Here is a 25,386-nt window from a genome sequence, read left to right on the forward strand (position 1 = left end):
AGAGTGGGATTTCAGGAGTTAACCATCATCTGGATGTGGGACTGATAAAAGCAGGGAAAGTTAGGTGGAGAGGAAAGAGGAAGCCAAAGACCATGGGCCATCTGTAATTCATAAACTGATTTTTAAAAAAGAGCCAGCTTAATTAAAACTGACAAATTTTTAGTAAGCATGGGGTATCAGAAAAAGCATACAATATCTACCCTGCCTTACAGGAAATTACCATCTTCAAGGACAAAGAAAGACGTGCGTATATTTTGGAAAGATCCCTCTTATTTCCTTCTTTTCTTTCTTCCTTTGACCTCTTTATCACATTTGAAACGATGCAGTTTGCTAACTTGTTTGATGATTATAAGGTAAGCCTCCAAAGGGCAGGGAGTTTTGTCTATTTTGCTGCATCTTCAGAATCTACAGAGTCCTGCACACTGCAAACAGCTGTATAAGAATTCGTTGAATGAATTGGAGAATCACAGCCTAGGGTAACATCGTCTTAACTTTCTGGCCTTGAATCTCTCTGGGCGGGCCAAGATCGCCCACTGCCAAACGCTAGGGGGCAGACCGAGATTAGAAAAGGAACAATTTTTTCCCCCGGAGGGCAGAGTTCTCAACCTTTGCTAACGTTAGCATGACCTGGGTCGCCTTGAGATATACTGCACCAGGATGATGATGATGTTGTACAGTCGCCAAGTCGTGTCCAACTCTACCTCTGACTAAATCAGCATCTCCAGAGGGTGGGGCCCTGAGTGGGATAACGGAGACAAGCTCCAAGGATGCGGCTGAACCTAGCCTCTGCGTCACACTCCGGTGCCGCCGGGTGCATTTTATCCACAGTATTTGTGATAGGCCAGTGTCGTAGTTAGCAACACTCCCGCTGCTGCTGATTGAGCGGGAACCTGGGGGGAGACGGATTACAGCTTCTCGCCAATGAGTGGGGCTGCAGGCTCAGCGTGGGCCCGCCCCTGGGCAACGAGGCCCCGCCCTTGGACCGCGAGACTCGGCTCCCGGACTGCGTAGCCCCGCCCCCAGCCCCATTCCGCGGCCGTGGTACAAGGGTGCGGTCTGGGTGAGGTCGGATCTGGCGCCCGAGCGCTCTCTTCGTCTTCGCGCTTTACATTGCTTCGACTTCTCTCCACCGACCGGTGCGTGAGGCCCGGCTCTGTGGTCACGCGTGCAGCGGCGGCCAAGCGCGATGAGGCGAGCAGCGCTGCGGTAGGTAGCCGGGCGCCTGGTGGGGCGCGGACCCAGGGGCGCCCACTCCCTGCCTCGGCGCTGCTAGCCGGCCCGGGCGGAAGGAGCGGGCCGCAGCAGGCGGAACTAATGCCGGGGACTTATGGGCAGAAAATAGGGTCGGGTAGGGAAAGACACTAACGTACCGTGACCCCGCCAGCCTCTGCACTGCACCTCCCGCCTGCGCGTCTTCTGGCCGTAGTTTGATGATAAAAGTGAAGCGACACTTGAAGAGAGGAAGTTGGGTGTTCCCTGACATTCCTTTTTCTTTGCTCGTCTGGGGTGTAGTGTGGAGTTAGCCTTTTGTCAGAAGGCTAGAGTTTAGGAGTGCATATTACTTTTATCACCCTCTATGCTTCTTTGCAGAGCATGTTTATGGTTAAGTGCTTGACAGACTTGGACTCTGACTTGAGTGTGTTGTAATGTGGGTAGAGATTGCAGGGTACCTTCCGGCCTCTCAGGACCTCAGAACTGTGTGACTAGGTCCCTTGGTGCTGATTGAATTTTACTTTTACTGAACAGCAAGACCCTTAAGGCCAGGTGGGGGAGTGGCTTTGATTGGGCCACTTGGACAAGGAGGTTGATCTGAATCACAGTATTTTAAGTCTAGGGGCCCATGGGGGTGTCAAAAGGGAGTGGTCTGTGAACCATCTGAAATAATATATATCATTGTGTATATCAATAAAATATATCCCCCCACCCCAGCTACTAGGCATGAGGGGCCACAGGTTTCATCAGATTATCAGTAGGGACAACATGAAATTGTAGTGAAAAGTTACAATACACTGAATATTCACTGGAGAATAGAAATTTGTTATACTGATACACGATTAGTATAATCAATGATTTTTAAAAAGAGCATTCACATTAGGCCTTCGTTGTGCTACAGGGATGTATTTCCACATTTTTTATGGCAGTGTGCAAAGAGCAGGGTTGCAGGACCAGGACCACAGTTTTCCAAATAATTTGACCCAAGTGTTTCTCTGTATTTACCAACTCCTTTCTTCACTATCTCCATTTGATACTCTATTCAGAGATGGTCCATTATAGTGCCTGGCTTATTCCCAAACTTCTGGTCATTTTTGACCTTTAGGGGAGACTCTGAAGAAGCATGCCTTTCTGGAATAGCTCATGTTTTTTTGAGGACTTGTCAATGTAGTAGGCATGCCCCTCCCAGGTTAACGTGTGTTAACTTCTCTATTTTACATATGAGGAAACTAAAGCTCAGAGAGGTTAGGTAACTTGCTCAGGGTCACTCAGCTAACAAGCAGCATGGTAGGCTCTTAACCTCTGTATACTACACTGCTCTTCACTCAGGCAGAATGAGATAGTTTTCCTCAGTCTGCAGAAAATGCTGCTTCTTAAGGAACAAGACAGAATGCTTGTATAAATGTGTATTTACCCAAATATGTGAGATGAGTTGTATAGCTCCTGTTAGTTCGTGATTAGTATTTGAAGTATTTACCCACTCAGAGTCAGATCTTGCTTCTTATATTGTGATCATCTACTCCATCTATTATTATTCCCAGTTAATGTATTGAGGGCATGATTTTTTGCTCTTCCAGCTAATAGTGGCAATGGAAGATTTTTAGCTTTTTCCAGTGTGCTTTTTAAAACCCAATATATTCAGTTGCAGAATAGTAGTTTCTGAGACCACATGCTCTATTTCCTTCAGTGAGGGATTTGAACCTACAGAGTATACAGAAAGTGAAATAGTGAAAAAGTTCAGCTCATGTTCTGAGAAAACACAAATTAGAAGGTCAAGAATAAGAAGATTGAAATATTAATCCACATATAAAAATACAGAAATGGAAAATTTATTGGGAAAAGATAAACCAAAACTGTGTAAGATCGAGTCTTGTTAGCTGTGTAATTGGAGAATAAACACAAAACCAAAACCTGAACCCTTTAGGAAGCATTCTGGTCTTAGTGGATGAGCAGGGAGCATATCAGAGACAGTGTGATGTCTGGCTGGCTAAGGAGTTAATTTAGCCACTGAGCATGTGCTCCTTTCTGTATTCTTTGCAGTTAGAGTAGTTGATTTGGTGAAAGGACCAGGATTTGTTCTAGTAGCACATGACTGAAAACTACATGGAGATTTTACCAGATATTTTTAGTCAGAGACCCTTTGTGAATGCTGTAATTCAGAAGAGAAATCTATAGTAAATTTGGACTCTAAAGAAAATAAGTTAGTTATTACTGAACCTGGTGTTGCTGCTGCTAAGTCACTTCAGTCATGTCCGACTCTGTGCGACCCCATAGATGGCAGCCCACCAGGCTCCTCCGTCCCTGGGATTTTCCAGGCAAGAGTACTGGAGTGGGGTGCCATTAGGTAGTAAGAATTTACTAGTCACTTGAGCTGGAATTAATAGCAATATCTGGGGTTCTTGATGTTTTCAGTGCCTTGCCTTAGTCCACTGGGCTCTCAACAGATCAGTCTGTCAGTCCCTGATACTATGTGTGTGTTATCCCTGATAGCAGAGTGTGTGGTTAGGAGTCAAAACTTATGTACTAGCCAAAATCAAGTTAAACAGCTTGTTTTGGGGGAACAGGTTAAGCATATTTGGGTGAATACCTTGGATTTTATTCCATTGGGGAGTAGGAAATTTCTGCCTAAGTACATTAAATACTCTCTTTGAGTAACCCTGGAAAGGGTTCATTCTGTTTTCAAAGCTGATTGACTTTTAATTGGGTTTAGTTTATTTATTGAGGAAGTATGGTATGACAATAACAAAATAAATATTCTTCGTTTACTCAGCTGTTTACCGGATAGATTCTGGGCTTCTGAAGGTAATAAGTTAGAACCATGAAACCTGGTTGATATCTTTTATTTATTTATTTTGTAGATTGTTAACCTAATTTGCTCTCACTGGAGAGATGGTTTATGGTGTAGCCTCATAAGCAAATATGCATACACTTGAGAAACTAGTGCAGACACTGTAAAGACAGTATTTACTAAGAGTGTGCAATGGCAAAGTGCTCCAGAGGAGGCACAGGTCTTTGGGATTGTGAGGAAAGAAGCCATGGAACCTTCTCTAAGTGTGTTTCTTCTTGTTTTATAGGCTTTGTACCCTGAGCAAGGGGCTGCTTGCTCCCAGCAGAGGACTGACTCAAGAATCTCAGAACCCGGAGAATGTCTTCCACATCCGTGAAGGCAAGCATGAGTACTTACCTTTTAGGCCCATATAGGGAAAAAAAAAACAAAACCCTGTTTTATTTGAGAGGCATGTAGATAGACAGTTAGGGCAAATGATGCATAGTAAAGGTTGCTTTTTCATAAGATTCTCATTTATAAAATGACCAGGATAGCTTTGGATAGAAATCACATTCAGAACTTGACCTTTGGTTCCTGCAAGCCTTAGGGACTGAGCTTTTAGTTAAATGATTTTTACATCCTCTGTGTAGGTACTGTGAAGGCATGGAAAAAAGATATAATTCATGAGCAAGAGACAGGCCCTTCCGTTGTACCAACTAAAGACTCCTAGTCTGTAGTTTTGTTAGAGGTATCTTATTAATCTATGGTTAATCGAAGTTAGTTTCAGTTACTAATACGATATGCAAACTATGGATGTCTGTGTCAGTGTAGGAATATTCATTATAATGAAAATTATGGCTTCTTTAAAGGATCCAAATATATATATGTGTGTATATATATATATACAAAATTTAAAATTTGCTTTGTTTTCTTGGCCCTCAGCAGCTGCCTCTCTTCTTAAACTCATTATAAACTAATAATAATCATTTTTTATCACTGAGCATCAGTAATCTGTGTACTATTTGGGATACTTTCTGTCCATTCTTTTATTTAAAGGACTTGGGAGGAAAAAAAAGTCAGAAATAAGACTAATTTACTCATGGATATTTTTGGCACAGTACTCTATGGTTTAATTGTAATTAGAGTTTGGACCTAATTTATGGTATATAACAGTTGGGTTTTTTGGGCCACACTGTGTGGCTTGCGGGATCTTAGTCGCCTGACCAGAGATTGAACTCAGGCCCCAGCAATGAAAGTACAAAGTTCTAACCACTGGACCACCAAGAAATTTGCTATAACAGTTGTTTGATAGAAAAATCAACCACTTTTTCATGAAAAGTAAAATGCATGTTCATCTAACCATATTTGGTTTTGATCACTTAGTTTTTGAAGGAACAAGGATTGCTGTAGGTAATTTTCTGTAACCGGAATGTATATTTAAAATGCTAGATAACAATGCATGAACTCAAAACATTATTTAAAATCCTATAGATTTGTTTTTTAATGTTGACTAACTACTGTTTAATCTTAATTTATTTCCCCTTTATCCATATAGCATATTCACCTATACATGTGAATCACGATGTGTGTGTGGTAATTGGTATCAACTCTTTTTTTAAGTGCTTAAATTTTTTTTGCAATAATTTATTCTTGCAATTTGGGGCAATGGGCATTAACTAAACTTAAATTGCTTTCTTTGCCTTTCCTTTATTGCTTCATTTTCCTTGCCTCAATTTTTCTAACATTTAGGGTAATATAAATGTATGAGAAATCAATTAGAGTGAGACTCAAATTTTGATAAAAGTCCTACTGCCTATAAGAAGATAGGCTGGGATTCTGTTCATAATGTCTTCATCATAAAGGGACTCCAACTGAAGCTGATACACAGCCTCATCTGATGAATAATTGGAGTTACCCTTTTCTGCTTATTTATAAGGAAAAAAGTTTGTTTTTTTCTGTATCATTTTATGCAAAACCCAAACTTTTTGGCCAGCCCAAAAAATCCCAGTGATTGACACAGGATATTCTTTTCTGCACTAAAGGAGAAGGAAATGGCAACCCACTCCAGTATTCTTGCCTAGAGAATCCCGTGGACAGAGGAGCCTGGTGGGCTGCTGTCCATAGGGTCGCACAGAGTCGGACACGACTGAAGTGACTTAGCAGCAGCAGCAGCACTAAGGAAACAGTAATTGTTTCAAGTTTTGGGGACGCAGAGGCCTGATCCCTTCCCTGAGCTGTTTGTTTATGGCATTAAATGGAAATTCATAGCTCTTTGAAGATTTTGAATGCATGACTCACTTTTTGGAGTTCTGGAGCTCATTACCGTAATCCAGTTCTCACATTCTTAGTTTCATGGAATGACTCTTTATTTTTGTTTCAGTTCGAGATAAGTTGCGGGAGATAGTAGGAGCATCCACAAACTGGAGGTATGCACTCTGTTCATTCGTTCTTCTATCCCTGGAGTGGTATGCCAGGCTTATTTAGGCTCAGTTGATGCTCCCATTGTAGGAATGGGGGAAACCCATTGTTAAGAAATGGATTGAGAGGTTTTTTCACCTGGGGGAGAAGATCAACATTCCAGCATACTCATCAGTTGATGCTTTGTTGTCGTAAAATCATGTAATTTATATGTACTCTACATTTTTCAAAGTGCATTCAGGTATATTACCTGACTGATTGTCAGTGAAACTTAGGACATGCCTATGACATATGTTTCTGTTCATTTTTTGCATTTGATGAGACTGAAACTCAGACATTGAACGATCGAGTACTGGGGTTTGGAACTTGAACCCAAGTTTCCTGGTTCATCTGTTTCATGAAGCATGACTCCTTTATTGCTTCTTATGAGTTCATAATTAACCAGGTCTTCCATACAATCTTTATCTCTCAGTATTTCCTTATTGTAAAATAGGGTAGTATCCCTCTTGGTGAACAGAATTTTGAGGCTAAAATGAGATAAACAGAAAGCACAGTAATAATAATCTATTGTTGGTATAAAAATTACCTGATGACTTCTTTTTATCTCATTGTATGAAACATTTCAATTTACTTAAAAGTGGAAAAAATGAATACCTTTTGTTCCCACCATCTGAATTGGGTACTTAGGAACATTTTTCCAAATTTGCCAATTTACATATACAAGTCCCTGGTGGCTCAGATGGTAAAGCATCTGCAATGTGGGAGACCCGGGTTTGATCCCTGGGTCGGGAGGATCCCCTGGAGAAGGAAATGGCAATCCACTCCAGCACTCTTGCCTGGAAAATCCCATGGACGGAGGAGCCTGATAGGCTACAGTCCATGGGGTCGCAAAGAGTTGATCACGACTGAGCGACTTCACTTTCACTTTCACTTACATATACTGGCTATATAGGTTCATGACACTTCAGCTCCAGTTATGTTCCAGTACATCTCTAATAAATAAATATATTTTCCTATGTAACAAGCAGTTATAAATCTCCAATAAGTAAGATGTTCTCTCATGTGGTGAAATTGACAGTCATTCCCTAATAGTATGTTATTCATCCATATTCAGCATTCCTCCATTGTTCCCCACATATTTTTTTATAACTTTTAATAAAAATCAAGATCCAGTAAACAATTGCATGCTTATGACTCTCGTCTCCCCTAGTGTAGAATAATTACCCCTGCCTCCTTTTTTATCCCTATGAGTTTAACTTTAAAGAGGCCAAGCCATTTGTCTTGTTGAATGTTCCATATTCTGGATTTACCTGGTTCCATTTGTAGGCTTCACCTTTCTGGCAGTTATACTTCATAAGTAAGCTTAGAAAGACAGCTTAATGAATGATACTGTGAATATTTTAGTTCCCTATCCCCTTGTGTCTCTCTCCTCTTCCACCTTAATCGTCTCTTCTTTTTCTTCCCTTTCTGTCTCCTTTTCATATTATCTTCCTCTTTACCTTTTGGTGTGCCTTCCAAACTTCTTTTGGATATACTCCATTTTTCCTCCTCTGTCTCTCTTTACTGAAATTGAAGGCAGAGAGAGAGAGAGAGAGCTGGGGCACAGAAAAAACGAGACTTGTCCAGGTGAGAAATGGGAATGTGGAGTTCAGTGGCCATGTTGTTCTTTAGTGCATTTACATATATATTAAAAAATATATATTTTTATTATGTCCATTTCTGTATTTTTAGTTTGATTTCCAAGATTCTATTCTTTCAATACACTTTTTGATGAGGGTGAATGTATCGTTCATTTGGATATATCTGTATCACTTATAAGTGTATTTTTCTTATCTACTAGGCTGAGAAATTTCAAAAGACATTTTTAATTTCACCAAGTGGCAGGTGGGAAGGGAGGGAAGGAAAAGGAGATGAGGTAGGTCCAGACCTGCTCTTTCCTCCTTTCATGGTGTCTGACTGGCCTGTATAGCACTGAAGTTGTGGGAGAGCAGGTTCCTGTGTTTCATGAAGCTTGTATCCTTTCTTCTCAGAGACCATGTGAAAGCAATGGAGGAAAGAAAACTACTTCATAGTTTCCTGGCTAAGTCACAAAAAGGACTGCCTCCTAGGACCATGAAAGACAGTTACATTGAAGTTTTCTTGCCTTTGGGCAGTCAGCCTGAATTACGAGAGAAATATTTGACTGTTCAAAACACCGTAAGGTAACACAGCGCTAGTTTTGCTTGTGCCATTTGTTTTTATTTCCTTTCTTTGTTATAACTTTGAGATCCGTTCACTTATCTAAAATGTGTGATTCTCTGATTTTTAATATATTCAGAGAATTGTACAACCATCACCATAATAAATTTTAGTAGATATTTATCACCTCATGATGTGTTATTTTTTTTAAAGGGTGATCATCATGATTTTCATTTCATCACAGTTTTCTTTATTTTACAGGTTTGGCAGGATTCTTGAGGATCTTGACAGCCTAGGAGGTACTGATATTTTAATATTTTTGAATAGGGACTTATATCAATACATTGATGCCTATGGCTGGAAAAGGTCTTTTTATTCTTTAACTTGCACAGATGAAGATATTCTAAAAGAGCAGAAAAAGAATGGCATCTACTGATTCTGAATTGTCATAATTATTTTATTTAATTAACCGAAAAGTGGCAGAGTACAAGGAGTTGTTCTTCCCTGAATCATGTGAGAGTATGATGATGACACGAAGCACATCAACCCCAGCTATTTTCACATGTGTTTCCTACAAACAAGGACATTCTCCTTCATTAACTACAAGATAACCCTCAAAATCAAGAAATTAACACTGACATTTAGACAGTCTAATCCTCAGACCCCATTCAACTTTGGCCAGAGGTCCTTTATAGCAGGAGGATCCACTTCTGAATCACGTATTGTGTTTAGTTGTTGTATCACAGACAGTTCGTCAGTCTTTCCCTGACTTTCATGACCTTGATCCTCTTGAAGGTTATGCGCCAGTTCTTTTGTGGAATTTCTTTTAATTTGGATTTGTTTGACACGTCCCCAAGATTAGATATGGGACATGCATGTTTGACTGGAGTGACGTAGAAGGGATGCTGTGTTTCTGTTGCATCTTAGCAGGTAGAGCATAATTCTAATTTGTCCTATTCCTGTGATGTTATCTTTGATTCCTTGGTGAAGGTGGTGTCTGCCAGGTTTCTTTGCTGTAAAGTTACTCTTTTCCCCTTTTAAATTAATAAGTACCTTGTTGGGACTTGTGAAAATCCCATTCCTCATCAGACTTTTATCAATTATTTTAAACTCAGTAGGGACTCAGGGATTCCTATGTTACTGAATGGAGTAGAATGTATTTCTATCATCTGTTTTGATGTTCAAATTGTCCCGGGACTGTTTCAGTCCCTTCATGCTGACTTCTATGGTTTTTTCTGTTTTTATTTATTTATTTTTTTTCTTGGATGTGTCCCCATCATTCTCTGAGAACTTCCTCACTTTTTGGCACAAGATCTTCTAGGCTCATTTCTACTTTTTGTGTTCCAGTCCTGGAATCAGCCAAATCTCTGAGGAGCCCTGGATCTTTTTAATGGAGAAACCAAGATCTGGGTGCTGGAGTGGTCATCGTTGCTGGGGTATCACTATTCCAATGCCCTTTTAGTATGTGAGCTGGGGAATATATGCACATACATGTTCATTTCCATTTATACCTGCCTGCCAATCTATCTCTTTCCTTCTTTCCATCTGTTTATATCTCTGTCTGTTGGAACCTTGGGTTCATACTGATAGTCCCAATTCTAATCTAGCCACAGGTTCATTCTTTATTCCTCCCTTTTCACATTTGTAATTCCCTTCTCCAGCTGGTTCCATTATCCAGAATATAATTACTTATTTGATCAGTTCCCCTGTATGTAGCCAGTTTCATGTGACTGCCACCTCAAAATCCTCCTGGATGCTCCCCTCACCTTGCTGGGGTGCTGCTCTGTACCAGGTGACCCTCTGCAGGTCACCATCCTCATTGTGCTTGGGCTGCAGCTTGCTGGGCCATGGCTCTCATTGCCTCACTGTGTGTCCTCCTGACCCCATGTGGGCTTCAGCACTCGATCTGGGATTTGGGGCTGTGCTGCTTGCTCCTACTGAATGGCCTTTGGACTGAACTGTTGGGAAAGCATTTAAAGAAAGGCTCTGTTAATCTTTAAAATAGAGACGTAATCCATTGTTGGTCTTACACCTAGCTACGTTTTTCTTGAAATTAATAAACTTGCTTAAAAATTCATAAGTTAGTTAATGTTAGTCACTCAGTTGTGTGACTCTATGTGACACTGCCAGGGACAGTAGCCCGTCCATGGAATTCTCCAGGCAAGAATACTAGAGTGGGTTGCTATTTCCTTTTCCAGAGGATCTTCTCGACCCAGGGATCAAACCCATGTCTCCTCTGTCTCCTGCATTGCAGGCGAGTTCTTTACCACTAGTGCCACCTGGGAAGCCCTAAAAATTCTTACTGGCTCTTAAAAAAAGATCTTTCTGTCTCTCACGTGCGCGCGCACGCACGCACACACACACACACACACACACACTGACTTGACTTTGGTTTACTTAGGTGTCCCTAAATAAATGGGCTTCCCTGGTGGCTCAGATGATGAAGAATCTGCCTGCAGTGTCTGCCAGTGAAGGAGACACTGGTTTGATACCTGGGTTGGAGAATTCCGTGGACGGAGGAATCTGGTGGGCTACAGTCCAGGGGGTCACAAAGAGTTGGACATGACTGAGTGACTAACACTTAGCTTAAATACACAAACTCCCCTGCCACTATGCTGTTTTTCTTCATCACCTCATGTAGATGGCTAGTCCCTTTCCCTTGTTCATTTGATACTGTTCCATCCCTTTTTTCAAGAAACTCGCCTTTTATCACATACACTTTCTCCCTCGTATCTCAGGCCTTTGCTCAACTTCACTTTTCCCTCAGTTTCTAAACATATTCAAGGCTCTTGAGTCTTACAATGAAAAATAGGTAAAATCCCCTTCCCTTATAGCACTCTGCAGTTTTCTTTCCCTCTCACTTGAGAGCTAACTCTGTTCTGGCTTCTGCTCCTCTGTGTCATTGAGCTGATTATGCCAAGCAGTCTGTTGCTGCCTTACTGCGTGATCTCACAGGTGCTTCTTAGCATACATGACCCCTTTGCAGCTCCTGACAGTGTTGAACTCAGCTGTGGGCATTGGCGATATCTCCTCCCACCTCTCAGGCTGCTACTTCCCAGTCTCCTTTGTAGCTTCCTCTTTCTCTGTTGATCCTTTAAATGTTGCTGATCTCCAGGGTGTTGTCTTCTGCCCCTTTTTGTTGTTGATAGATGCACCTTCTTTATAAATCTCGAATCCCAGTGCTTCAGTTGTTCTCAGTATTGTTGAGTTGTTCAGTCGTGTTTGACCCCATGGATACCAGGCTTCCCTGTCCTTCACCATCTCGCAGAGTTTGCTCAAACTCATGTCCATTGAGTCAGTGATGCCATCCAACCATCTCATCCTCTGTTGTCCCCTTCTCCTCCTATATTAGCTGTATTTATTTCACTAAAATGTACTTAAATAAAAACCAGTATAAAGAGGCACAAACATGAGAACAGGAAAAATTCACCATGAAAATATAAAAATTGCAAACCTGCTTGCACGTAGTAATAGTCTTAGTTCAAAATGGATTGCTAAATTTGACTGCTTTAAATTGAAAAACTCCCATATGACCAAAGATACTATAATAACAACAAAAACCCTAGCACATTTCTGCAAGAAAGAATAACCAAAAAGAAGAATGAAGAAAATAATAAACTATATAAAAGGGTTACTACAAATGAATAAGAAAAAGATAAAGAAGCCAACCAAAAATGGGGGCTTCCCTGGTGGCTCAGTGATAAGGAATCCACCTGCCAATGCAGGGGACACAGATTTAATCCCTGGTCTAAGACGATCCCACATCCCACAGAGCGACTAAGCCCGTGTACCACAACTGCTGAGCCCACGTGCTGCAGTGACTGAAGCCCACTTGCCTGGAGCCTGTGCTCCACAAAAGAAGCTCTGTTGTCCTCTTCTCCTTTGGCCTTCAATCTTTCCCAGCCTCAGGTCTCTTTGCATCAGGTGGCCAAAGTACTGGAGCTTCAGTATCAGTCCTCCCAATGAATATTCAGGGTTGATTTCCTTTAGGATTGACTGGTTTGATCTTCTTGCTGTCCAAGGGACTCTCAAGAGTCTTCTCCAACACCATGGTTCAAAGCATCAATTCTAGTATGGGAGCTATATAAGGTACATTTCCTGGCCTGCTCTTGTGAGTTGCAGACCAGTTTGTCCTCCTGCCTTTTGGCCATCTTCATTTGGATCTGCCATGGACTTCCTGAATTCAGTGTGTTGAAAATAGTCCACTCTGCTCTCCCTGTGTATATCTTTTTTCTCAGTGAATGGTACATTGTCTTCACTCATGCAAGTTAGATACCTGAGTTAATTTAAGTCTTGTCAAACCTGCCTTCTTCTTAGCTCTTGGATCTTTTCTCTTGTCTTCATTTCCACTAATGTGCCATAGGTCAGACACTTACAGTTTCCTTTCTGGGTACCATTAAGGTTTGTAAATGGTGTTTCTTGCCTTTCGCTCCTCATCCCCCTCCCAGTACATCCTTTAGCAGGTGCATGGGTGGAAGAGTTTATTGTTACTCAACAGATACTGAGCACAGACCCAGTCCTGAGGGTTGATGATACAAATTTGAATGAATCATAGGGTAGGCAGGGATGCTATTGAAGAAGTACAGTACAATTTTAAATGAGTTGATATTTGTAAGGTACATAGAGTCATGCTTGGCACCTGTACATACTTGTTAAAATATGGGAAGCATACATATCACCACAGGGTAGTGTAGGAGCCGAGGGTATTATGGGGAAGGAGGGAGAGCTCTAAGCCAAATAATAGTTTCATGATTCAGGAAGAGTCAAGAGGAAAACAGGTAGGTGAGTCCTTGTCTTTTATTTCTCTTTTTGAAGATGTTTGATGTTTTCAGACTCATGTGTTGGGGGCTTTTTCTGACTTAGGCACCATACCTTGGTTGAAGATAATAAGCCACCTGGTAGACCTGGGCTTTGGGCTTCAGTTTCCTCATCAGAGCTAAAATTCAACGGACAGATTAGAGGATTTCTAGATCTCATTAATGTATCAAAATCTTTGGTTCTAGGGTATGACCACTAGTGGGATATGGGGAATTGGGTCTTCAAAACCAGATAAGACTGTTTATGAGTTTCAAGGAGTGAATTGTAAACATTAAAAAATAATTTTGCTTTTTCCTTTATTTGGTTCTCTTCTGTTTTCCTACAGTTCTTATTTGCTACATGCACAACAAAATTCACTCAGCTAAGATGTCTCCTTTATCGATAGTTACAGCCCTGGTGGACAAGATTGGTAAGTGATATTATTTTCTTGGCATACTTAGAATTTTTAGTAATTATAAAATATCGATATTAGAGGAAATATTTTCCTTTTATGGAGAAATTTTTATGTATATATATGTATATGCATATGAAAATGTCAGCTATGTACCAACATGTTTTTTATAATTATCTTCGAGTGGAAGGGTTTTGCGTGATTCTGGTTTCACTTTTTATATTCTTTGCATTGCCTTATTTTTCAGAAAGACATACACATGTCTTCAGTATGTCAAAAAGGAATCATATTTTTAGTTTTCAAGACAAAAAAGAAATATAATGAAATTTATGAAAATTTCCAATGAAATATGTCGATTTACAGCACAGAAAAGTTGGAGTATGGTTTATGCTCAGGTTGGTTTTCTGTTTTGTAGATATGTGTAAGAAGAATTTGAGCCCAGAACAGGACATCAAGTTCAGTGGCCATGTCAGTTGGGTTGGGAAGACATCCATGGAAGTCAAGATGCACATGTTCCAGGTGTGTCTGTGCCGAAATCTGCCCCCTTTTTCTAATACAGCCAGCTAGTCTCAGTGAAAGAAAAGCTTGCTTACCTATCTATCCATAGACAGGTGTATAGTTTTATAAGTTTTCCACTTATAGAAGAGCAATTCAAGTTCATGTCATACAGATGGTGTATTAGTATCCTCCTGGACAAAGACTGACAGATTATTTGGTGTTTAGGCTTAATGTTTATTATTTTCAAATCATATATAGCTCCATGTTAAGGTACTTGTTTCTGGTTTTACCCTACAGAATTTCACAACAGTCTGAGTTCTGTTAAACATAAATGGAATTGGTCACTGTTAGTTTCTTAGGGCTGCTGTAGCAAAGTACCACAAACCAGATGGCTTAAAACAACAGAAATTAATTGTTTTACAATTGCAAGGCTAGAAATCCAAAATTAAGGTCTCAGCAGGACCATGCTCCCTCTAAAACCTGTATAGGAGAAGCCTTCTTTGCTTCTTCCTAGCTTCTAATGGTTCGCTGGCTTTTTGGCATTCCTTGGCTTGTAGTTTTAACACTCATTATCTTCCTTCTTCATGACATAGCACTTTCTTCTTGTGTTTCTATGTCTCTTCTGTTCTTACAAGGGCATCAATAATACTGGATTAAGGGCCCACCTACTCCAGTGTGACCTCATCTTATCTGATTATATCTGCAACAACCCTATGTCTAAATACAGTCACCTTCACCTGTGCTGACGGTTGGGACATCAACATATCTTGTTGGGGGGCACAGTTCAACCCATAACAGTCACTTAGATTACTATAGCATCTAGGAACAGCCTCTCTGATGAGCACAAGTCAGAACAGCTATTATAAGGTAATGAAGAAGGACTTCCCTGGTGGCCTAGTGGCTAAGACTCTGTGCTCCTCATGCAGGGGGCCTGGGTTTAGTCCCTTGTCAGGGACCTAGATCTTACATGCTGCAACTAAGAGTTTGAATGCTGCTAAGACTTGGCACAGCCAAATAAATTAAAACATATTTTTTTAAAGAGAGATGAAGAAATTTGTCAAGAAAAAGTACCTCGAAGATAATAGTACAGAAATCAAATAATTCAGAATATGTTCAAGATTTCATTGTGAAACTTAGCTAAGAACAACTTAGTTATATCAGGGTATTAGATGGATCTGTCATTCAGATACATTTTTCTTTTCTGTTATGAAATCATGAAGCATTTCACCTTTTGGAAAAAGTCTGGAGGTTGCTCTGCAGTAATTAAAAGTATTTTGTCAAAATCAGTTCAGTTCAGTCGCTCAGTTGTGTCCGACTCTTTGCAACCCCATGGATTGCAGCACTGCAGGCTTCTCTGTCCATCACCAACTCCCGGAGTTCACTCAGACTCATGTCCATCGAGTTGGTGATGCCATCCAGCCATCTCATCCTCTGTCGTCCCCTTCTCCTCCCGCCTTCAATCTTTCCCAGCATCAGGGTTTTTTCCAATCTCAGTTCTTTGAATCAGGTGGCCAAAGTATTGAAGTTTCAGCTTCAGCATCAGTCCTTCCAATGAATATTCAGGACTAATTTCCTTTAGAATTGACTGGTTGGATCTCCTTGCAGTCCAAGAGACTCTCAAGAGTCTTCTCCAACACCACAGTTCAAAAGCATCAATTCTTTGCTGCTCAGCTTTCTTTATAGTCCAACTCTCACATCCATACATGACTACTGGAAAAACAGCTTTGACTAGACGGACCTTTGTTGGTAAAGTAATGTCTCTGCTTTTTAATATGCTGTCTAGGTTGGTCATAGCTTTTCTTCCAAGGAGAAAGTGTCTTTTAATTTCGTGGCTGCAGTCACCATCTGCAGTGATTTTGGAGCCCAAGAAAATAGTCTGTCAGTGTTTTCATTGTTTCCCCATTTATTTGCTGTGAAGTGATGGGACCGGATGCCATGATCTTAGTTTTCTGAATGTTGAGTTTTAAGCCAACTTTTTCACTCTCCTCTTTCACTTTCATCAAGAGGCTCTTTAGTTCTTCTTCACTTTCTACCATAAGGGTGGTGTCATCTGCATATCTGAGGTTATTGATATTTATCCCGGCAATCTTGATTCCAGCTTGTGCTTCATCCGGCCCAGCATTTCACATGATGTACTCTGCATTTAAGTTAAATAAACAAAATAGGTCCTTTTAAAATTTGATACTGTATGTAAACATCGAATTTTTTAAACTCCCTTGTTGCTGCTTTTAAATAATAATAATACTGCTTTTAAAACCAAACATGGGCATACACACTGAGGAAACCAGAAGGGAAAGAGACACGTGTACCCCAGTGTTCATCGCAGCACTGTTTATAATAGCCAGGACATGGAAGCAACCTAGATGTCCATCAGCAGATGAATGGATAAGAAAGCTATGGTATATATACACAATGGAGTATTACTCAGCCATTAAAAAGAATTCATTTGAATCAGTTCTAATGAGGTGGATGAAACTGGAGCCTATTATACAGAGTGAAGTAAGCCAGAAAGAAAAACACCAATACAGTATACTAACACATATATATGGAATTTAGAAAGATGGTAACAATAACCCTGTATACGAGACAGCAAAAGAGACACTGATGTATAGAACAGTCTTATGGGCTCTGTGGGAGAGGGAGAGGGTGGGAAGATTTGGGAGAATGGCATTGAAACATGTATACTATCAAGTATGAAACGAGTCGCCAGTCCAGGTTCGATGCACGATACTGGATGCTTGGGGCTGGTGCACTGGGATGACCCAGAGGGATGGTATGGGGAGGGAGGAGGGAGGAGGGTTCAGGATGGGGAACACATGTATACCTGTGGCAGATTCATTTCGATATTTGGCAAAACCAATACAATATTGTAAAGTTTAAAAATAAAATAAAATTAAAAAAAATAAAAAATAAAAAAAAATATTTAACATAGCATCTGTTATCCAAACAATGGAAAGAGATGCCATTTATTGTTTACAGTGTATTTCAGAAATCAATGTCTAAATTTAAAAAAACAAACAAACAAACAAACATGAAGTTGTTGGGGATGGTGCTATGATTTGTTCACTTCCTTTCTTAGCCCTAATGGTTGATTCACAGTGGGTTCCTGGCATAAGACCTGCTTTCTAAAGAATCTTTGGCAAATAGATTGAAAAAGAGATAAAGGAATTATTTGGAAGCAAGCCAGTGAAAAATCAGTGCCAGAAATACACTTGTGTTTTAAATTTGCATTTCTCATTGGCCATTTTAATGAATAACTCATGGCTTAAGTGATCTTTTATTCCAGAGAAGGAGCTTGGCAATAGATACCCTGCCTCTGGTTTGGCTAAAATGTAGGGTTCAGATCCCAGCTCTTGGACTTCCCTTGCAGTTCAGTGGCTAAGACTTCACACTTCCACTACAAGGGGCACGGGTTTGATCCCTGGTTGGGGGACTAGGATCCCACATGCCACATGGTGTGAGCAAAAAAAAAATCCTAATTCTGCTGTTTGTTAGCCATGTGACTGTGGGCAGATTTCTTGCCCTCTCTGAGATGCTGTTTTGTTAGCCACAGTAGCCACTAATCAAATGTTGCCAATTATGTTAATTTATCATCATTGCTGTGGAGATGGTTCCAGATCTCTTCTAGGCTTGACCTTCAGACCTGCCTTTTGGGATTCCCATAGATCTCTCTCCCATGTGTACTCTTGCTGTCTCCCAAGTCCGGTGTGTTCCAGACTGTGTCAGCTTCCTTTCCAATCCTGACTCTCCTTTGCTTTCCCCTTTCCCACCCTCCTGTTTCTCCCAGCTCCAAACCTTTGTGAAAGCTTTAATTTTTCCCTGTCCCATGCAGCCTTTTGCCAAGTCTTGCAGATTTGTCACCCACTGTTGCTCACCAGAGTCCTTGCTTCCCTTTCCCCCTGGCCTCTGAGTTTCATTCAAGCCCTCACTGCCTCTTGTGTGAGCGTCTTAGTTGTCTTTTAATTATTCTGCCTGTCTTTAGTCTCTTCTGTCTTAATTTTACACATATCTACCAGATAGATCTTCCACAACTGATCTTCAGTCATATCACTTCCCTTCTCAGAACCCTTCAATGGCCATTATCTGTGGTTCAAAGTCTAAATTCCTTTGACTAGTTAGAATCTAAGTGTTAGTCACTCAGTTGTGTCCGACTCTTTGCGAGCCCCACAGACTGTAGCCCACCAGGCTCCTCTATCCATGGAATTCTGCAGGCAAGAATACTGGCGTGGGCTGCCATTTCCTTTTCCAGGGGATCTTCCTGACCCAGGGATCGAACCCGGGTCTCCTGCAGACTGATTCTTTACCATCTGAGACACCAGTTATGATCTAGGATGCTCCATAAACAGCACCAACCTACCTGGTGGCTGGTTCACACACCTTAGAGCACACCACTGGAGACCTTAAGCATCCTAAGAGTAGAGTTGTTTGTTTTGCACCCACGATGCTTAGCACTAGTGCATGTTAATTACAATAAACTGGAACATTACACAGTAGGTGAGTGGATGAGTATCCTGTTGTACATTTTCCCTTTGCCGGGATTTCTTGGGCAGTGTCTCCCCATACTCCCATTCCACCTGTGCTTCCGGGTCACTTCATGCTCCAGTCTGTCCCTGATCCTTTCAGCTCATAGTACCTGTTCCTTCCCCACATCCCTCTCTTCTGGTTCCTGCTATCCTCTGCTCTGCAGAGCTCTGTACGCACGTGTTTTTTCTGTTTGACTATGTGCGCATCCCCAAGGAGATCTGGGAGTGAGTCATCTAGCCCACTTCCTGATGGCCAACATTTAACACTGGCTTTGCAGTGATTTATGGGGTGTGCCATGTGTTCTCAGTATACAGCAGTGAGCAAAACAGAGAAAGTTCCATTCTCTTGGAGTTCACACTCTAGTAGTGCTCAACAGTCAGTTCATTCATTGACAATCATTGATCGGGTATCTGCTGTCTGCCAGTCTTTGTGCCAGTTGCTGGAATACAAATGTGAATAAAAATGGTTTTTGTCCTCAAGGAGTTCTCGGTGCAGTAGGAAGACAGACACGTAAGTAAATCATTATGGTATAGTCAATTAAGTGGGCTTCCCTGATGGCTCAGTGGTAAAGAATCCACCTGCAATGCAGGAGACACGGGAGACGTGGGTTTGATCCCTGGGTTAGGAAGATCCCCCGGAGGAGGAAACAGCAAATCCACTCCAGTGTTCTTGCCTGAAAAATCCCACGGATAGAGGAGCCTGGTGAGCTATAGTCCAAAGGGTCACAAAGATCGGACTGAGCGACTAAGCACAAACTAAGTACTGTGCACTATTTCTCAACAGGGACACTATTAGCTTTGTACGTGGGAGAATTCTTTGTTCTGCAGGACCTTCCCCTGTGTTGTGAAGTGTTACCTGTGCTGCACTAGTAATGTCCCTCAGCTCATGCAACCATCACCAGCTCTGCACGTTTCCAGATGCCCCTAGGGGGTGATATCTTCCTAGCTTATGTTGAGAACCACTGTCAGAAGAGGCCTTTGTTTCCACTTAGGTGACAAAAAAAGGGAGGGAATGATCAACTCTGCCTGGGGAGTAGGGCTGTGACCGGGGATGGGGAGGAGTATCTTGAGGAATGCCGCCCTGAGGAAGGCATCAGGCAAAGATGTGGAGGGGAGGTGCTCAGGTGACAAAATGGGACATTTCAGGACCTCCAAGTTGTTAGCTGTGGCTAAAGAAAAAGGTGTAGGCACGAGGGGAATGTTCAGTGAACAATCAGAGAAAAATCTGGGCTCCGTGGCAGAAGCTTTCCAGCAGGCTTAGAACAGATGCTGGGAGAAAGGAGGAACTCTTGGAAGGTTTGAACAGGACAGGGACATAGTAAGATGGGGGAGACTCTTCCCAAAGTTGAAGGGGAGGGCTCATAAGGGGTTGAACGGATATTGGTCATGAGGACTAGTGATGAGGTTTGTTGAGGATGGAAACAACTATAACCCCAGGTTACAATAGGACTTGAGGATATAACTTTCCTGGAAGTACAGACTCCCCGGGGGTAAAAAAAATACCTTAAAATCTTGATGGGCTCTGCATTGTACATATTTAGCTTAATCCATAGAATTGTCACCCATCTTATCCATTCTTGGAAGCCCCTGTGCTGGGCTTAAGGAAACAGGCACATCCTAGTAGTTGGCACACTCAAGTTTCCAGAAAATTTGAATGTCTGGGTGAGCGATGGGAGGTCTGCCTGGCTGTGTGTGCCTTTGGGAGGACAGCTAGGCCTGAAGAAAGCCAGCCTTCTGCAAGATGGTTACACTTAAGTGATGGTGATGCATAAGGTCCCTCTGTGACCCTTGCCCTGGATCCCAGTCATGCAGCTCCAAGGGATAGTTTGTGCCCATCCTAGCCCTTCTCACTCTGTGTACTGTTTGGGTTTTGGAGGTGTCTCCATTCTCTGCTAGACCACAGATTCCTTGATCTTGCTGCCACTCCCCGCCACCTGCCAGAGCCTAGTCATGTTTCTGGGATCTCAGCAGATGGCAATTAATGAATGCACTCGTCCTCTTTTGCTAATTTCAGCCTTTCCTGAAGGCTCCGGTATCTGTTAAGATTGTACTAGGTCTTCCCACTAAACGCATTTCTTACAGCTGCATTTTCTTTTCTTTGTTTTCTAGTTACATGGCAATGACTTTTCTCCTGTTTTGGATGCGACATTTGTAATGGTGGCTCGTGATTCTGAAAATAAAGGGTAATTGCTGTTTTTTTTCCCTATTTCTTTCTTCTTTTTTCCTGTTCTTTGAAAAATATAAAATATGTATTTTTCAAATATCTGGAGATATCTGAAAACTGGAGAGAAAACTTTAATAAATTTCTAGATTTATTAATTAAATTTCTAGATTTATTCTAGATCAAATAAATTTCACTCAGTTTTGTCTGACTCTTTGCAACCCCATGGACTGTAGCCTGCTAGGCTACTCTGTCCATGGGATTCTCCAGGCAAGAATACTGGAGTGGATTGCCATTCCCTTCTCCAGAGGATCTTCTGGACCCAGGGATTGAACATGGGGCTCCTGCATTGCAGTAAGAGTCTTTACCATCTGAGCTACAGGGAAGTCCTTAAATATATTTTTAAAATATCTGGAGATATGTGAAAACTGGAGAGAAGACTTTAATAAATTTCTAGATACCATCACCTAGACTTAAGAGTTTTTTTTTTTTTGACTTAATAGTTTTGATATTTTGCCATATTTGCTTTTTTTTAAAGGTATATTATTTTCTGTATCATATTTTAAAGCAATTCCGGATGTAATGACATTTCACCTCTAAATACCTTAGCATAGGCATTGCTTTAAAAATGAGGATATTTTCTTAAATAACTACATTACCACTAGTACACCTAACAAATAATAGTAAGTACTTAATGTATTCTAATAGTTCATATTCACTTTTCCCCAATTATCTTTTTAATGATTTATTTAAATCAGGATCCAAACAAGGTCCACTTACTGCATTTGATTTTTATGTCTCTTAAGTCTGCTTTTTTTGTTTGCAACTTTATTGAGATATAATTCACGTACATGCAATTCATGGCTTTTAGTATATTCATAAAACTGTGCAGTCTCTTCAGCCTGTGTTAATCTGGAATGGTTGTGTGCACCCACCTGTCCTTTACCCCTTCTCATGAAGTGGGCAAAAGCCCAGATGCATTGTTCTATACAGTGTCTCACTTTCTGGATTTGTCTCACTGCTTCTTCATGGTATTTTTTTTTTAATTTGTTTCACTATCCCTCGTATTTTCTGTAAATTGAAGTTAGATCTAAAAGGTTAGTTAGATTTGAATTCAGTGTATTTGGTGAGAGCACTTCCTAGATGATGCTGTCTCTGTATTGTATCATGTCAGATTTTCCCACTCATAGTAAAGGTAGGATTAGTGTGTGGGTTCAAGTAGCAACAGACTGATCTTTCCATTATGCACTTCAGTTTATCCTCTTATGATCAACAATAATCTGCAGGCGTAGTACAGTACAAGATGTATCCCATGTACATCTTACAAATAGCTAGTTTCCCATCAGTCTTCCTTCAGTGCTTTTAATGTCCTTTGCTGATTAGCAGTTTAATCATTTTCATTAGAGGATATAAAATGATTCTCAAGTTCTGACATTCTTTCTGTATTTGTTAGCCAGAGATCTGTAAAGAAGACTTTTTCTTCCTTGGTTTGTCAAGGAAGATGAGGATCAATGTTTCATTCTTTGCTTTATTTACACATTTACTAGCTAGTGATGACAGTTTTTCTGCCTTTTTTTGCTTTTTAAGAAAGTATCACTGTGAGTTCATGGATTTTAATATAGTAAATATGTTTCAGTAAATTGCAGCCATTGTTCTTCCTGTTCCTTGGAATGAACATCTTTGGTCAGTGGGAACTCCTTTAAGCTGCCTCCTGTGATGAGCTATTTTTACATTTCCTAGTCTTTGATAACTTTCTGCTCTCTGGTACAATGAGATACCTTGAACTTATCCTCTACATTTCCTACCCCAGGCCTGGTATCAGCAATTTCTCCAAGGAGTCCTCAGATTCCTTTTAATGGGAAACTGGTAGTTAGACACCAAAATCTGGGCACCAGAACTATATGTTTTTATTAGTTTGTCATTGTTTCTAGGCTTTTTCAGTGGACAGAGCTTGAATGTGTGTTAAAAAGAAAACAAAAAACCTCATAAATTTATACTGTCATTTCCAAGTCAAGGTTAGCTATACATACTTTAAAGCTTTATGCCTTATCTTTTCTTTCTTACATTGAATTCTTGGTTCCTAATGCCAGTTATACCCAAGACATTCAAACTGGGAAAAACTATTTAATTATGTGTGTGGGAGTGGGGTAGGAGGGAACGTTACAGGGTTGCTATTGTACAGGATGGAGTCTGGAGGCCTATGAGAAGTTGATTTGTTTCAAAAATTTGAGTTAGGAGTCTTCAATGAGAAATCTCTTTTGCTGCATGGAAAACTGACTTGGAGACCCAAGTTAAGAGCAAAAAAATCCCTTGGTGACTCTTATCTGAGTGAAGTATCCACCTGTCTTCTCTATCTCCTCCAGCCACTTCCAGCTGACCTGCTGCTCCTAGTGGCTGACCTGGGGCTCCTTTTCCAGCACTAAAGGCATTACTTAAAGTTTCTCACCCAGCTGATGCATTCTAATTTTCCAAGCTGCTATTTCAGTACTTTTGTTTCCATTTTTGTTTCATCCAACCTTTGGATTCTACCATAGTGAAGGATTATCCCTTTTCTCCGTGTTTTAGTTTGAAAAATTTGATACCTACAGGAATGTAGAAAGAATAATGCAATGAGCACCCTTCACCTAAGCTCTCAAATTAAGATTTTACCACTTTTACCTTACTCTTGCCCTTTCTCAGTAAATACAAATATATACACTTTTCCTCATGTAATGGTTTCAAAGTAAGGTTGAGACTACTTTACCCATAAATAATTAAACATGTATCTCCTAAGAATAAGGTGATTCGCCTATATAACGTCAGCAACTTTATTATATCCAAGAAATTTAACAGTTATACAATTATTGTTTCTAATATTTGATCCATATTCAAACCATGCCAGTTGTCCCTAAAATATTCTTTATAACCTTTTCTCTTGAGTCAGGGTCTGATTAAGGACCATGTGTAGTATGCTGTTGGGGCTTCCCTGATGGTTCAGATGGTAAAGAATCTGTCTGCAATGTGGGAGACCTGGATTTGATCCCTGGGTTGTAAAGATCCGCTGGAGGAGGATATGGCAACCCAAGCCAGTATTCGTGCCTGGAGAATCCCCATGGACAGAGAGGCCTGATGGGCTACAGTCCATGGGGTCACAAAGAGTCGGACACAACTGAGCGACTAAGCACACATTATATGTTATTATCATGTTTCTTTAAATAATTTCCCTTAAAACAATCCCACTCGCACTTTCTGTCTTTTAAGACGTTGACTTTTTAAACCTTTTACTGAAGTATAGTTGATGTACAATACTGTGTTAGTTTCAGGTATACAGCAAAGTGATTCAGTTATGTATCTCTCTCTATATATATATAGATACACTTTTTCAGATTCTTTCCCCATATAATTATTATAAAATATTGACTATAATTCCTTGTATTATACAGTAGGTCCTTGCTGTTTATCTATTTTACATATAGTGATGTGTATATGTAAATCCCAAACTCCCAATTTATCTCCCCCCTTTCCCCTTTGGTATCCATAAGTTTGTGTTCTGTTTGTGATCTATTGGTCTTGCAAATAAGTTTATTTGTATCATTTTTTTTAGATTCCACATATAAGGGATATCATATGATACTTGTCTTTGGCTTATTTCACTTAGTATGATAATCTCTGGGTCTCTCCATGTTGCTTCAGATGGCATTATTTCATTCTTTTTTATGGCTAAATAATATTTCATTCTATTGTTTTCCTCTGTTTCTTTGTACATTGTCTTTATCCATTCCTCTGTTGATGGATACTTAGGTTGCTTCCATGTCTTGATTATTGTAAATAGTGCTGCAGTGAACATTGTGGTGAATGTATCTTTTGGGATTATGATTTTCTTTAGGTATATGCCCAGGAGTGGGATATGGTAGCTCTGTTTTTAGTTTTTTAAGGAACCTCCTCCATACTGTTTTCCATAGTGGTTGCACCAATTTACCTTCCTATCAACAGTGTAGGAGGGTTCCCTTTTCTCCACACCCTTTCCAGCATTTACTATTTGTAGACTTTTTGATGATGTCCATTCTGACCTGTGTGAGGTGATGACTTCATTGTAGTTTTGATTTGCATTTCTCTAATAATTAGCAATGTTGAGCATCTTTTCATGTGCCTTTTGGCCATCTGTGTGTCTTCTTTGGAGAAATGTTTATTTATATCTTCTGTCCATGTTTTGTTGGATTGTTTGTTTTGATATTGAACTGTATGAGCTGTTTGTATATTTTGGAGATTAATCCTTTGTCATTTGTATCATTTGCAAATATCTTCTCCCAGTATGTAGGTTGTCTTTTCATTTTGTTTATGGTTTCCTTTGTTGTGCGAAAGCTTTTAAATTTGATTCAGTTCAGTTCAGTTCAGTTGCTTAGTCGTGTCTGACTCCTTGTGACACCATGAACTGCAGCAT

General features: G+C 40.5%; 1 protein-coding gene across 1 annotated transcript in view; it reads left to right on the forward strand.

Annotated features, from left to right (window-relative positions):
* Positions 1–1,060: 1,060 nt before the first annotated feature.
* Positions 1,061–25,386, forward strand: part of ACOT9 (acyl-CoA thioesterase 9) — a 29,177-nt gene continuing 4,851 nt past the window's right edge. Inside the window, exons 1-8 of the mRNA NM_001034560.1 lie at positions 1,061–1,206; positions 4,287–4,378; positions 6,360–6,405; positions 8,428–8,598; positions 8,837–8,874; positions 13,719–13,802; positions 14,200–14,303; positions 20,915–20,988. Of these exons, the coding sequence (NP_001029732.1) occupies positions 1,187–1,206; positions 4,287–4,378; positions 6,360–6,405; positions 8,428–8,598; positions 8,837–8,874; positions 13,719–13,802; positions 14,200–14,303; positions 20,915–20,988 (629 nt within the window). The 5' untranslated portion in view covers positions 1,061–1,186. The remainder of the gene's footprint in view (positions 1,207–4,286; positions 4,379–6,359; positions 6,406–8,427; positions 8,599–8,836; positions 8,875–13,718; positions 13,803–14,199; positions 14,304–20,914; positions 20,989–25,386) is intronic.

The sequence above is a fragment of the Bos taurus genome, chromosome X (genome assembly GCF_002263795.3).
Source record: "Bos taurus isolate L1 Dominette 01449 registration number 42190680 breed Hereford chromosome X, ARS-UCD2.0, whole genome shotgun sequence".
NCBI classification, from domain to species: domain Eukaryota; kingdom Metazoa; phylum Chordata; class Mammalia; order Artiodactyla; family Bovidae; genus Bos; species Bos taurus.